The sequence below is a fragment of the Papilio polytes genome, unplaced genomic scaffold (genome assembly GCF_000836215.1).
Source record: "Papilio polytes unplaced genomic scaffold, Ppol_1.0 DF821733.1, whole genome shotgun sequence".
Lineage (NCBI taxonomy): Eukaryota > Metazoa > Arthropoda > Insecta > Lepidoptera > Papilionidae > Papilio > Papilio polytes.
In genome coordinates, this window is record NW_013527471.1 from 1,643,722 (window position 1) to 1,659,151 (window position 15,430).

At 35.2% G+C, this 15,430-nt stretch overlaps 2 protein-coding genes across 5 annotated transcripts in view; both read right to left on the reverse strand.

Annotated features, from left to right (window-relative positions):
- LOC106108300 overlaps window positions 1-1,491 on the reverse strand; it is a 53,435-nt gene extending 51,944 nt beyond the window's left edge. Inside the window, exon 1 of the mRNA XM_013289434.1 lies at window positions 1,343-1,491. The gene's annotated coding sequence lies outside the window, so the exon portion shown is untranslated. The remainder of the gene's footprint in view (window positions 1-1,342) is intronic.
- A 2,918-nt stretch (window positions 1,492-4,409) lies between these two features.
- Window positions 4,410-15,430, reverse strand: part of LOC106108275 — a 96,397-nt gene continuing 85,376 nt past the window's right edge. For 2 of the 4 annotated variants that reach the window (XM_013289388.1, XM_013289389.1), the window contains 4 exons: window positions 9,299-9,443; window positions 8,918-9,033; window positions 8,372-8,468; window positions 4,412-7,639 (listed from right to left, as the gene is read on the reverse strand). In XM_013289388.1, the coding sequence (XP_013144842.1) occupies window positions 4,503-7,639; window positions 8,372-8,468; window positions 8,918-9,033; window positions 9,299-9,443 (3,495 nt within the window). In that variant the 3' untranslated portion in view covers window positions 4,412-4,502. Of the gene's footprint in view, window positions 7,640-8,371; window positions 8,469-8,917; window positions 9,034-9,298; window positions 9,444-10,873; window positions 11,050-15,430 lie in introns of those variants that run through there. The other 2 variants (XM_013289390.1, XM_013289387.1) reach the window with 2 other exon arrangements.

Here is a 15,430-nt window from a genome sequence, read left to right on the forward strand (position 1 = left end):
TGCTAAAATAAAATTGAATACTATATAAACCATTTTTCTTTCAAAACTACAACAATGAAACTTTAATTCTATCTTTTCATGGCTTCCACATTTCAACAAAATTCGTCCAAACAATATCGTGACCTAAAAATAACACAAAAGCTATTGTAGCTGTACTCAGATATTTTAATTTTAACTTAAAGTAGAGTAAGTTGCGCTACTTATTTGTACAGTCGAGGAAATACGCGGTGTAACACTTTCAGATATATTGACTTACAGACTCCGCCTCTTTACAAACAACCAATTAGGTTGCAGTAAGTTACGTATACGAGATACCAACAAAATGCAATTAGATACAACCGTTTTTGTTATACAGGAAAGATGCGTTCTATTGAATATAGCTGTAGCTAGCAACTTCGTCCGCGTTGAAAAAAAAAAAGTAAAAAGAGCAGCCAACATAGTTTTATAATAACAAGAAGTTATTTCAATATTAGTTTAAATTATTCCGCGTCTTAACGCGTATAAAATGTTTAACCGATTATGGCCTTTAAGATGTAACACCGTAAGATTCCTTGAATGTACATTACGATTAACTTAATGACGTAAAGTGCTTAAGAATTCAAAAAAACGTATTAAGTGAATGACGTCATTATCGAGAAAGATTTTACCTGAAGATTATTGGATTGGACCTAGAAAATAGTAATAAAAACCTATTAAATCGATTGATAGGTGTAGTACATCCCCTTCTTATTTCCTAATAACAATAAGGGACAGGGATATGATTAAAATTCGGGTTTCGGAACGCATTTGTCCGCGGATTGATTTCTACTTGCCTGTCTATGAGGTCGTGGTATTCTTTGTAGAGACAATAATCTGCAGCTAAGCTAAATAACGTTTTACTCAAAACATATTCCATTCTAACCTAAAAACTTCTTACGTCAAACCAAAACGTATTTACGTAAAACAAAAGATAATTAGAGTCTGAGATCTCTTGAATTTGTTTTAAAATAGTCATCAGTTTTTGTACTAAACAGTTGTTCAATTACGTAAAAAAACAAACTGCCAATTAGGTTAATTGAATTACTAAATATAATTAGGACACTGCTCTCATTCGAAGTTAAAAACGCAATTAAATCATTGTCATAGAGTAAAAGAATATTTATTGCGTAAACATAGATTAAATATTACCTATAGTTATGAAGAGTTACGTATTACATATTACATGTAGATATAACCGATAACACGAAAGTAATTGATAATTTAACGATGTTAAGATGTAGTTTAAATTAAAACATTTTTATTTAAACTACAGTTTTAGTTTTACTTTTAATATAAGTATTTTTGATTTAGGTTAACTTCTTACCTAACGTCTTCAGCATAAACTTTCACAATCTTGTAGCGAAGAAAAATATTACGTAAGTATTGAAAAATGTTAATATGTTTAAATGTTTAATTTTGTGTTTTTCACCACACTTTTACACTTGATATTGTTAACTAAACACGAGAAATATAGAGTTTTTGTAGAGAAATACTGAATAAGTGCTTGTAAAATGGAGTCGATGTCCCTTAGTATTATTGATATAGGGTTGTGAGGGGCGGCATCGCGCATGCGTGTATTTCGCACCCTCATTATTTTTTTTTTCGTTCGAAAACTGTAAGAACGCAATTCAATTTTTGTAAGTCAATACTGCTTTATTATCCTGTACTTTACATTGTTTAATATTTCTTATTAAATAAATAAATTTTATATAATCAAGATTTTGCATGAACACTCCTAACCTTGGGTTTTATACTGTGGTGTAAGACCTTACACTCAAATACCAGCGCCCGGGCTACTTTTCTACGGCCCCTACCTTTTTTTACCCTGCCTTTGGGGTGACTTGAAAAGTATAATTCACTGATCGGTGGCGCCCAATCCTGTTCAGCGCCCTGGGCGGTTGCCCAACTGCGCCCTATCCTAACACCGATACTCATTATCCACTTGCCCTTATCCCTTACGGAGGGTCGGCACAGTATGTGCTGCTCCAAATATCTCTATCAGCCGTCATATCTGAATCCATTCCTTTCTTAAGCATATACTCTTTCACACAATCCATTCATACTTTCTTCGGTCTTCCTCTTCCTTTGTAGCCATCCACATTCAATCTAAACACTTTCTGGTTTATGTTCCCATCGTTTCGTCGCATAACATGTTCATACCACCTAACACCGGTACTGCCTGGTCTAAATAACATCGTTATCACATATTCAAAGAAAATAAAGAGTGGAGTGTCAATTACAGTTAAAAGCCTCAGACAGGAGGTAAAGGACAGTTTCTTCAAATAAGCCCAAATGTATGGTAGCTGTCCACCCCATAGAGTTACAGCTTCTGCCTATGAATGTTGAATGATCCTAAAAATAATCATTTTTAATCTAATCGTTAGTGTTTATGGTTACACTTAACTTGATACAAAATGTTTACGTGATCTTTTCACTCTAACCTTTTGTTTCTCAATTTCTCCACCACTGGCGCTACTTTCAAACTTCCTATATACACATTCTAAACTTTATCCCTTCTTAAGAGAAAATTAAAAACGGCTCAACTCACGTTTTATCCTCCGGTGACGGCACCGACTAGTTTTAGACCCTTCGGGGTTTCCGACGTTCAGTGCGAGGTGCGACATGACTGCGAACAAAGCTTACTAATACTCGCTCTGAAAGTGGATCACCGAAGGGTCTGAAACTAGTCGGTGCCGTCTGCAATCGGCTTTCAGATGAAATTCAATCTTCTCGAAACTTGAAAAAGTGAGATGACTAATTCTTTATACAGATATTTCGCTAGTGAAAACTTAAGGTATCAGACCAGACTCGCCATTTACTTAGAAAAAAAATGTAAGTCTCTTGCTTTAAATAATCTCATGATAGTTAGGGAATATAAAATGTCATTTTTTAACTGCAAATCCTTATTCATTGTAATTCAAGTATAGTTTAATGGTTTGGGGCCTGTCCCACCAGCTGCTAGAGGCAGTGGTAGTGCCCGCTTTAACATCTTAGCACGAATCCGGCACGCCCGGTGTAATACCACGACCACACAGAAGACAGGCGTGAAATGGAAGCTATTCCGTGTTTCGTCTGATGTGAGTGTGGTGCCGGAGACCTAATTTAAGTCCCTTTCTCTTTACCACCCTTTTCTTATAAGGAGAGGATGGGAACGGAAGGTGGATTTGACGGTAGAGGAGATGTATAAGTAGGGGAAATATCCTCTTTATATGCGTCTCCTCCTCTGTCGTATAAGGGTAGGCAACGCACCTGCAATTGCGGATGTCCATGGGCAGCGGTCGCTTTGCCATTTTGGCGGATTCAGGTGGCCGCTTGCTCGTTTGCCACCTTATGTTATAAAAAAAAAGGCTCAGATAGCTTATAAATGACGTCACTGTCAAGGGAACAACATCCGATATTTCAATCACATATTTTAGACGTTCGATTGTTATCAATTTTAAATTTGGTGGGACAGGTTCTTAGTCCTTTTTATAGCACACACATTTGACTAAACTATCACAGACCTATTCAGTAGCGCTTTGATTCCTATGAGTCTATATGTAGGTGCGGACACCCGATTTTTAGTTCTGTAAACAGTTGAATTGCCTGCGAAACAATCGACAATCGCACAACCGTCGTGCGATAGTTTAGTCAAAGTAGTGCACTCTCTCTTTCAGGGTATAAGGTTAAAATGAAACACAAAGAAAATCTACATGAATAAAATTTTGTATTTCACATTTTTGAAATATAGTTACACAATAGTAGTCTTTAATAAAATATTGCTATGCTATAGTTTGCAACAACACTCAAAAATACATTGCTCTTAACATAACGTATATCTCTATAGTTGAATGTAACTTCGATTTAACTGCATTGTTACTAAATTCATCTATGTCACTAAATATTAACCTAATTATACGCGGATTCCTGAAAAAAAACAATAGTTAGTAAAAAATAAAAAAATATAAATCGTGTCGGAGGCCAAGACCCACTTCGGGTCGCTGCGCCAACGCAGTAAGTAAGTAAGTAAGTAAGTAAGTAAGTAATATTATAAATGCGAAAGTTTAGACGGATGGATGTTTGTTAAAATTTGTAGTCTAAACTACTGAACGGATTTCGATGAAATTTGGTATAGATGTAGAGGATAGTCTGGAACAACACATAGGCTACTAACTTTTGTTGTTTTTTTTTAATTCCACGCTTACTGAGTCGCTCCCGAATGCTAGTAGATAACACTTGGAAAATCTTAAAGGACTTTAATTCCTATAGGTAATTTAATTACAAACTTATTGATAAGCATTTCGTTGAAAAAATATTACAAAATACATTTCCACGTGATCTTCGGTCTGCAACCCTTTAGACCAAATTGCCGGCGACTTATGTAGCTATGTTAAATATTTGGTCTAAGGAATAAGGTAGAGAAAGACTAACACTATTGTCTTTTAAGAGTAAAAGTTAGTATAAATTGTACATATTAAAAAACATACCTATCTTAGCACCTTTAATTATTTGGTCATCCCCTGTTTAGCTCGTCGTTCCCACTTCGCCCTCATCTGCAAAATACCCTTAAACTGCGGCGACGCGTCCGCCTCTCCCGTGCTCACTCTCTCCTCACTCTCCACTCTATCCTTCCCACTCTCACCTTCTATCACAGAACTCTCTCTTCTCTCTTTCTCCACCGACAATCTGAATTCATCTTTCCTCTGCCAAGGACGCTTTGTCAATGTATCCGCTTTGTAAGCCATTACTTCACTCTTTACCATGTCTCTGTCATTCGAAGGGTCAGGGAATGTTCTATTCCTTAGTCTCTTTTCTGGTGTAGAATCTGATACTTCTTTTTTGTATTTATTTATCTCGTTTCTGTAAATTGGTGCGCTTTCTCGTTTTACGTTAGATACGCTGTGTATACTAACGCTTCTTTGATAATGTACACCAAATTGACTGACCCTAGCCGCGATGTCTACTAATTTGTTCTCTGCTTGATCCTTACCGTCATTCTCTTTGTCACTATCTCTAGATTTTATGGATGCGTTAAATTCATTTTTTAGTATTTTAGATTTTGTATTGTCATCTTTTTTATCTTTGGTGTCAGCGATCTCTTGAGCTATAGAATCTGCTTCGGTATCTTTGATTTTTAGAGATCGTCTCGCGAAAACTTTCATTAACTCCGGTTCGTCGTCGTTCCTTCTATCTCTTGTCTCTTTACCTATTATTGGTTTCTTTCTGTACACGACTGTTTCTTCCTGTCTATCGATTTTGTTTTCATTACTGTCGAAACTTTGGATAGAACTTTTGCTTCCGAAACTGGAATGTGACTTTTGGTCAATAGATATGTTGTCGTATATTTTTTCGATGCTACCTTCTGTGCTTAGGGAGTTTGTTCTAGTTTTTTCTGGTTTGTCTTGATGATCAACACTTACAGCTTTTCTTTTGAAAAAGTTTCGTGGCGTAGAAGGACTGCCTGATTGAGTTTGAATTGTCTTTCCAATTTTATCTACTACTTGAGTGTTTTCTATGTCAACTTTGATTGGTTCTTTTTCTAGAGTGTTTAGTACTTTTGTTTCTGTTATTGGAAATGTTTCTATATCTTGTTCTTTATCTTGTTGCGGTATTTCCTTCTTTGGTGTTAGATTGGCAGTTAAAACAACATTTGTTATCGGTTTTGCATCAACTTTGTTTAATTGAATGTTGAGAAACTCGGGAACGCCAGGTTTGGTGGGTTTCTGCAATTTTTCGTCGCTTTTGTTGATTTTAGTTTCCAAATTTTTAACTGCCACTGGAGTTAATTCTCTATTGACATGAGTCACAGAGATAAAGTTTTCTGAATCGTATTTGGTTTCTATTTGTGTTATTTTTTCTGTTTGACTCAAAGCACTTTCGATTGATATTGTTTTTCTTCTATCGTCGACTTTCTCCGGACTGCTCTTAACGCTGTCTAAGGAATTGGATTTGAGTATTGTAGGTGCTATTAAAGGTTTTGGAGAACTGATTATGTCGTCAATTTTTGCTTCAATTTGTGATATATCACTGTCACGTTTATGTGAGTCTAGAGTTATATGAATACTGTTAGTGAATAGTTTCCTATCATCTTCAGCTTTAAGACTATCTAGATAGCTACTATCTGTACTTTGCAAGCTATCGTAGTTCGTTTCAGAGTTTGATTGGACGATATTATAGTTTCTCGCGGATACTCTTTTAGAGTAATCGTGTCTGTCGACATTCCTTCTGTAGTTCACTTCCCAGCTCTCCAGCAAGGGTTCGGATATACCGACAATCGCAGGGAGACTTGGCATTTGGTTCTCTTGTGAACTAATAGAAGTCGATTCGGACGCGTAACGGAAACTATGCGACTTTCCAATACTGCTCCTGGTCTCGTATTCATCTCCTAATGACCTTATACCAGAAGTAACGTATGATTCCTCAGATTTTGTAGGGAATTGTATTTCACGTTCAATCTTCTCTCGATATTCGACGTTTTCTGAAGATCGTGTGGTTTTCTTAACGTTTTCTGATGATTGACTTATTTTTGTCTGAGGCTGTGATACTACGATGCTGGGGTTGAAGTAGGGTAAATTCTTAGGCATGCTTCCACTATGGAATGTATACTCAGGGTTGGTTTTAATTCTCATCGCTCTTAAGGGAGGCTCTTCATCGGATATTTCTAGCGACGGGGATAATGCTTCTTCTTGGGATTGGTTGATTTCGTTGGTAATGAACGCTTTGGATGAAAATGGATCCATTAAGCGTTGAACTGACGCTGGTCTTTTAGCTTTATCCAAGTTTAGATTGAAGGATTCCCTCTTATCATCTATAGCTTCTCTTGATGTGGAACGTTTTCTTTCTTTTTCGGTGAAATCTTCTCTTCTACTAAAGCGACTCTTCATTTCCAGGTTCAGCATAGTGTCAGTTTCCTCTGCTATTTTGAGATCAGTAATGTACTCAATGCCGGATACTTTGGCTGCACTGTAGGCGTCTTTATACCCATCTTGTGCGTAACCACCTTGTTTGTCCATACGCTTGTGTTGTTGGTTTGCGAAGGCCTTTTGTCCCGCAGATTTATATGACCTCTCCATCGGAATAGGTTTGTACACCTGTGGCTCAGGGTGAAATTCAAGCTCAGATGTTGTAGTTCTAGATTTTTCTGTTTTCGATTTCTTCACTTCCTGACATTCTCCATCTGTTTGGTCTTTCTTTGATTTCTTCCCGCTCTTCCTTAATAATAGTCTACTGAAGAAGGATTCTTCTTTTTTACATTTAATGACTTCGTTTTCTATTTTCTTTTCAGATTTCGATTTCTTATCGTGGCAAGTTTCTTCGGCGTATTTCTTATCTAGGCGGTACTTAGAACGATCTTCTGTATACTTGTGTATTGGTGAATCTCCATAGGGTTTTGGGGATTCTCTTAGTGGTTGTTCCTGAGTGCTGGATTTGCTCCTCTTGATGGAAGACCGGGGTGTGTTTGAGTCAGCGATGCTGAGCTTGGCAGGGGAGGAGACCCCCTGTCCGAGGGCGAGGCCGGGCGGCAGGGAGGAGGACTTGAGTTTGGCGTCGCTCGGTTCCACAACTCTTTGTAATTCGCGATTTAATTGCTGATGTTGCTCCTTAACGATCATTTGTCTCGTAGTCGATGAAGAGAATGATTCTGGAAGAGAAACGACATTTGAATTAATAAATTGGTTATTATCTAACACGCAAATATACTTTAAATTATTAATGCGAAAGTTCAGGTGTTAGAAGGCAGACCTTGATGACATATACAGATGTGAACCATAGTATGGAACACAGGCTACTTACTTAGTTTTTTAAATACTCGTAAATTCGCGGGCAAAAGCTACATACTACTATTCTAAGATAGACTATGTACTGTGCTATACTATATTACTCGTAATATTGGGCAAATAACATACAAAAAAACATGTACAAAGAACGATTGATGAAACGTTTTGGCGTCATCGTTATTCTTTCATTGTCTTCTAATTCAAGTTATCGTTCATTCATCTTCCATACACTTTTATACAGTCCAATCTATACTATTATAATAAAGCGTAAACACACACTTCTTTGTTGCCTAAGATGTCAGCAATTACAGAATATTTCTGAATAATTCTTTTTTTAATAAAAAGCCAGACACGTACGTCATGCTTTAGGCTATATATTTTTACGCCATCAAAATTAGGGAAAGAGACCAAAGTTGCTGCCAACATCAAGGAAGCAAAATTGCCATGCTTTGTCATCATGTCATGTCATTTTGACATTTGCAATTGAATTTGACAGATCTAATCACAATCTAACACAATCACGAAACAATACACAATAGAACAACAGTTGTGCAATAGTTTAGTCAGAGGTTTGCGTCCGCTCTAATTGTACTAACCAGTAACAACTCCTGCGTGTAGCGCGACCTCAGGAGTAGTGCTTCGTATCATTTCTTCGTTCAGTTCGGGCGTTATCGGCAGCGCGGTCGCACCCAACTGGAAAGATTTAAATATTCCTCAATAGATGGTGCTGCCAATTTTACAAATGATAGACAGTAAATTCAGGTTTATTTTATTGAATATTCGTCTGCGTGTATTAAAAATTTAGCCAATGTTAGTTACTGAAAACGTAGTTTTTTAATGATGAGAATTTTTGGAATCGGCCCAGTAGTTTTTGAGTTATTTCAATACATACAAAAATATAAACCTTTCCCCTTTTAGTATAGACTTTAGAAGTTAACTTAAAGCCGGTTTCCCAGATACTTTTAACTATTTTTAGTGGTTTTGGTTCGATATTTATGAAAAAAGTTTCCAATATACGAAATTTTTTCTTCGTTGAAACTTATTGAAACTTAACACAAGAAAATCACTAGGAAATATAATAATTCGAAACTTCATCAACTCAGAATAAATAGAATATTTTATTTCTTTGTAGTTTTAATTACCGGGTTCGTCTTTTTCCTTCTTGGCGCGCCATGTGTGCGTCGCGGGCGCACCGCCATCTTGTGACGCGCGGCTGAATGCGACAGTGGCGCCACACCCGGCGGCGGCTCCGATACATCTGGAATTATTATAACAGTGAACTGTAGTAACTTGGTAAATCACACTAATATTATAAATGTAAAAGTTTAGATGGATGGATGTTTGTTAGAGTTTATAGCCTAAACTGCTGAAGGGATCTCGGTGGAATTTGGCATAAATGTAGAGGATAGTCTGGAAGGACACATAGTCTAATTGAATTTTTTTTTCCACGCGGACGAAGTCGCGGGCGAAAGCTAGTTTCTCATATTTATTTATCACAGAGAACACGGAATTGACAGTCTTACTGTAGAGGTCAGAGTGATCGCTGCGTGAGGAGTGGTCTTGGGAGTGATGATTTCCACTGCTACTGTCCTCATCCATCTCCGAAGAGCCGACACTGAGCAGAGAACCGTCGCTGCACGACGACTGCGAGATACCCGCATGGTGCCGCTGAAACAAACATATACATTCAATAAGAGTGATAGAGATAGAAGATACAGGGATTTTGGGAACAAACTGTCTCTTGACTCTCACTCCATATAGAGTCCATATAGATAAGGACGGATATAACTAAATGAAATTATAGACTTAAAACGTCAAGGATTAAAGTATCCAGAACTGAAGTTTAGTAACATAATGTTTTTTTTTAAATTATAGATGCATTTAAAATAACTATCATAGTAATATACACATTATTGTAATAATTTTACGCAATTGTTTTAAATAATTGTTTAGCGTTTTCTGTAACACGTACTATAAACAGACATGTAAGATCATTGTGTAAAGTAATGTGAAACTGTGAAAAATAATGTTATGTCGACTTTTAATACGTAATAAGTAAGAATAAGTTAATATTTTTGACATAAAAATACAAACACGAGAAAAGTTTCATACAAGTCTTATGAGATCTCAACAAAATCGTTTTGTCTAAATTAATTGTTACTTAAAATAACTATTTTCTTATTAACAGACATCTAGAATATCTTACAATAAAAATTAAAAGATAATTAATGATTTGACGATTAATTCCTTATTTAATAAAAAAAACCCTATATTTACAACACGCTCTGTGTTATATATTGTCACGCTATCAAACTTAAGGAGTAAATAAATTGGATAAAACCTTCATGTAGGAAAGAGATCATAAACTACAAGCTGCCAACATTTAACAAGCAATGTTATTATGGTAACGGTAATTTTGACATTTTAAATTGAGAATTTGACAAATGCAAACAATGAAGTAAAGTTTTTATAATTTTGTGCGGATGAAGCCGCACGGGAACAGCTAGTAAGAAGTAAAACATGAAATACATCTTGTTAAACAGAAAAATATCAGTATCATAAAATATTAGGACAATTTCCTCGTAGATAAGAATGATATGCAAATGTCAATCATGCAAGATAAAAATGTAAAGCAAACGGCTGATATTCCATTGTTCTCAAATATTGGAAACAACAATCTGTACTAATATAATAAAGCGTAAACACACACTTCTTTCTTGCCTAACATGTCAGCAATTACAGCATATTTTCGAATAACTCTTTTTTAATAATTATTAACCAAAGGCATCGCTAGCCGATAGGGTTGGAGGCACATCGATAATCAAGACCCTTACTAGGAGTAAAAATATATTTTATATTCCAAAGAGATTGCTTTAGTGAAAACTAACAAGTTATTTTTAAGTTATTTACGGGTCTCTAGGAATTGTAAAAACCTTTGTGTTTTGATATAATTTATATCACAATTTTCGCCTCTCTAAGGGCAGCTGCCCTGCAACACCCATTCATATTTTATTACGTAAATATTAAATGGAACACAGGTTTAATTTACTATATCATTCGATGTTTTACAGCACTAGTGTCTTTATCGATAAACAAACCTTTATATTGGCACTGATCTGTCTCCGTCGTGGTGGGCGACGTACAGGCACCTCGCCTGCGGTCTGCACGTAGAGCATCATATTTCATCGATAACTAACGTGGTTCACGCACAACACTAGTACACACGCATTCTGTTTATAATGCTTCACATTTTTATCACTAATTATTTTAAATGCACTTATTATTAATAATATTCTTATTAACTATGCTGTCAATTCTAATCTTTTACTTGATTATTTTATTATCTAAATAATAGAGAATGTTAGTTATATGGTTACGCTTCATGCGTTCACTAGTATACCAATCGACGTATATTTTCAGAAATACAAAGGACTTTTAGATATATTTAAAAAAAATAAAACGCTAAAAATCTATCATGTTCAAATTCAAAAGCGACATATCGACAAATGTCACGATAATCGAGCTTATCGATAAATTAAGAGATCGGGATCGAGAAAACAAATCTCTTGACACACACGCGAATTTAGAACTTGACACGATAGGAGAAAAGACTATTTTCGCTTGCGTGGATCACGTTAGACTTGTCAAATTTCACTAAACCCGTGTATGCGATCAGAATCATAAATATGTATATAAATTTTTGTTTAAAGTGATTTTATTACTAGCGGTAACATATAACAACAATTCAAGACAGTCCTGCATCTATCAGCTACCTTCTAGTCAAAATCGAGTTAAAATTGGTCCAGTCAAGTCTTGGGCTAAATCGGACATCTGCAAGTGCGCACCGTATTAGTACAATCGGGAAAACGTACTAGTACACGCTTTTAGTACGTTTAATACTTCAGATTTGTGAGAAAATAACACGAATAGAATATAACGAGGGTTATAGATTACTTCACATCATTTTAAGCATTGTCAAATATGTTATTAGCGAAAATAAATTTATGTTATAAATAATTTTATCCACTTTTGATTTTTATTACCGAAGGTGGATGCTTCAATCTAGAAAATATACAATCAAATCAAACAACGAAGAAGCGAACATCTATATCGTGTAGTGTACTAAAAGTGCCAAATGTCCGAGAACAGAAGCCGTTCGGTAACGTTACTTTTAGTACAGTTCCGAGTAATATTACTTTTTAGTACATCGTACGAGTACTACCCAACACTAGTTCAGTCGTTTTGAAGATTACCCGGAATAAACACGTCTTGCGAACAGATACAGACATTTAGAAAATTGCTTTAAACACTAACGCAAATAGATCATGTTTTTAAATATTTTTCAATAAGACACTCCGATTCTTTTTGTAGAAAATATTAGTAGATTTTTGTTAATTTACTAATATTTCCTTTAACCATTCCAACTAAGCTCTAGGCTTGTGCCTATTATCGTATGGTTCACGACAATAGTCAAATAGCGGGATTCGAACCCTAGACCGTAAGATCGGTAGTCCGTACCCCAAACCATTAGGCTATTGACGCTTAATAATATGTATTATATAAATTATGCATTTGGAATTGCTATCAGTTGTTCCTTGTCGCTTCTCCTGTCCTTGTTGTGTTAGAATTAATAAAAAATGCCAAATCATCATAAGAAAGTTAATTCTGATGGTTTATAATTCAAATTAAAATAACAGATTGACGGAATAAAATTCTTAACATAGATTCATCATCATAAATTCATCACCAGCTCACTATAAGTTCCCACCGAGGGGCTCCGAGCCTACCCAAGACCTGTAGATTACAAGTGTTCAAACCACTGAGCCACCGACGCTCTGATATAACATAGATGCTAGAGATATACGGAAGAATTAAAGTTTCGTTGGACTCGGATATATTATCTTTATTCAGTGTTTTATTAATATAGTAATACTGACGTCGGTCTGTTTAGTGCACTCGATATCATTGCCAATGTCAGATACCGATAGCGATTGTATAATCAACACTTCAGACACGAGTATGTGAGACGCTTTTAAATTTTCACTTACTTCATGCAAAAATAACTCCGTTTGCATTTAAAAGATATTTTTTTAATCAAACGCCTTTACAATTTTCTAAAGATCTCAAAATGTGAACACATTTTTAACAGCTGACTATACTAATTTTGGTATTTTTTCTATGGTCTATATGTGTTAAGTTAAGTAAAAAAAGCAAAAAGCGCACGCACACCTTTGACTAAACTATCGCACAACTGTTTCGTCGCGCTTTGATTAGTTGTGCAACTAAACAATTGAATGTGCTGCGAAACAATCGACAATCGCACAACAATTGTCCGATAGTTTAGTCGAAGGTGTACGCCCGCTCTAAATGGTGACAGAAATCTCGACATAATCGACGCTTCAGCTGTTCCGAGTTATTTCCCTACAAATTAAAAACTCGAATACTGTTTATTTATCTTCAAAAATTGCTTCCACTAATTGCTAAGTACCATCAAGGAAAAGTGAACCCTCTAGCGTAGCAATAAAGTGTATATTCCAATGTTATACATCGGCCCAGTTTTATAGTAGGCCGTTTTTAGTTGCGGAATATTTCAGTCCTCAAACACGTTTCAGGAGCTCTTACAGCGTGTGGCTGAGTACAGAGGGATGCTTCGTGGATTAAATTAGTAACACGTAATCATAAAGGATCCATTGGTTATAAAAAAACAAATCGGCAGACTTTTTTATGTCACGAGATTGACCTAGACTATCATCTATACATATAATAAAATTGGAGTGTCTGTAATATAAAAAAAAAAACAGATTTCGGAAAGATGTATTAGCGTTGCTGATAACGAAAATCGCATTTAATTTTTTTGTCTGTCTGTCTGTCCGCAAGCCGCGTTTGTTCCGGGTAATCTACGAAACGGCTGGATCAATTTCGACCGGATTTTCACTGAAGGGTAGCTGACATAGACGGGCATGTTATAGGCTACTTTTATCTTAATATTGCGTGGACGAAGTCACGGCAACAGCTAGTATATAATTAGGATGTTAAAAAAATTAAACTAGTTAATAATGTAACTTAAACCAAGCAATATAATTTGCCGAATTAAAAATAATTTATATTAAATTCAATGTATGCCCATTGTCATTGCAATGTAGTGTAAAAGGTCGGGTCTAATTAACTTAGGTGTTACATTGGTACACGCAATTGTGACATGATTGATAGGCAAGTCCCTCCCTACATTAGTCGCTTCTAATTATGTCTGTTAAGTAGCTAACATACTAAAGTATATACGTTCTATTATCTATACTATATATAATATTATAAAGAGGAATGATTTGGATTTTTGTGTCTTTTTAAATAACACAAAAACGACTGCGCCGATGTAATTCTTTCACCATTAAAAAGCTACGTTATCACTGAGTAACATAGGCTATACTTTTTATTGTTTTTTTAATTTCTAATGGACAAAGTCGCGAGTAACAGCTTGTGTACAATAGAGATTCATAAAATGCAATGTTATTAAATAAATAATGTATAATAGAAGTTTAATTTTTTTTATTATGTAAGAGAGTTTGAATTATCGTATCGAATGTCCTACATATACTCTGTGCCAAAATGCACACGTCAGAAATAAGCGTCATGTTACACTCTATAGCATTGTATGCAAAATTTCAGTTCACGTAAACAAATGTCATCAAATTTAAAAGTTGAGAAATCGCTTTTGTCGTCTTTGTTATTCTACACGTGGCTATTATAAATTATTTTCTAAAGTGACAAATGATAAACATTAATTTAAAATATGGTATTTATTTTTGGCCCCAAGTGTACATGTAGTTGACATTCGTGCGAACTTCTGACGCAACAGGCACACCCCTAATTATCGCAAGTACGAAAGGCTTTGCTCTAAATCAGTATAATTAATTAGTGTCCATTAAAAAACCTTATATTAAAAGCCACTCCATTAAAAAAACATTACTTTTTATTAACATTTAGCATAGGAAAACCAGAAATAACGGAAGGGGTAATATTAAATTTCTATTTAGCGTAATTAAGTTCGTTTAATATCTTTAAAATTACGTATTTATCCAGTAATTATTATGCTGTGTGTACATGAAACGTATATTAAAAAAAGTAATGAATGAGTGGGACCTAGAATGGTACCCTGAGGAATTCCACTCAGTATAAAATAATCATACATAAAAAAAAAATCGAAAATCGTCGAAATACGCAATCGAGGTAGATTAAAATGCATTCTATAAGCGTCGTATTTTTGACCGACTTCCCAAAAGAAGGAGGTATTCAATTCGTCGGTATATTTTTTTTTTTTTTTTTTTTTTTTTTTTTTTTTTTTTTTTTTATGTGTTACGGCATAACTCCGCCGCTAGTGGACCGATTTGGATAATTCTTTTTTTATCCGAAAGGTAATGCTTGCAGGTGGGTCCCATTTTTTTGTTTAATTTTTGGAGTCTAAGACTACGACGTAGTTAAATAGTTTAGCTCAAAATCGCGCGACGAAATTTCGGGTTGAATCCTTATCCAAATAAATGTGTCTATCATCAAGAGAATTTAATGTAGGTAATAAATGCCCTTGGAACTATATAATTCCGATCAATAGTTTAGGAGATATCATAAATTACAAATTACGAGTCGCAGAAAAAAATACCAAC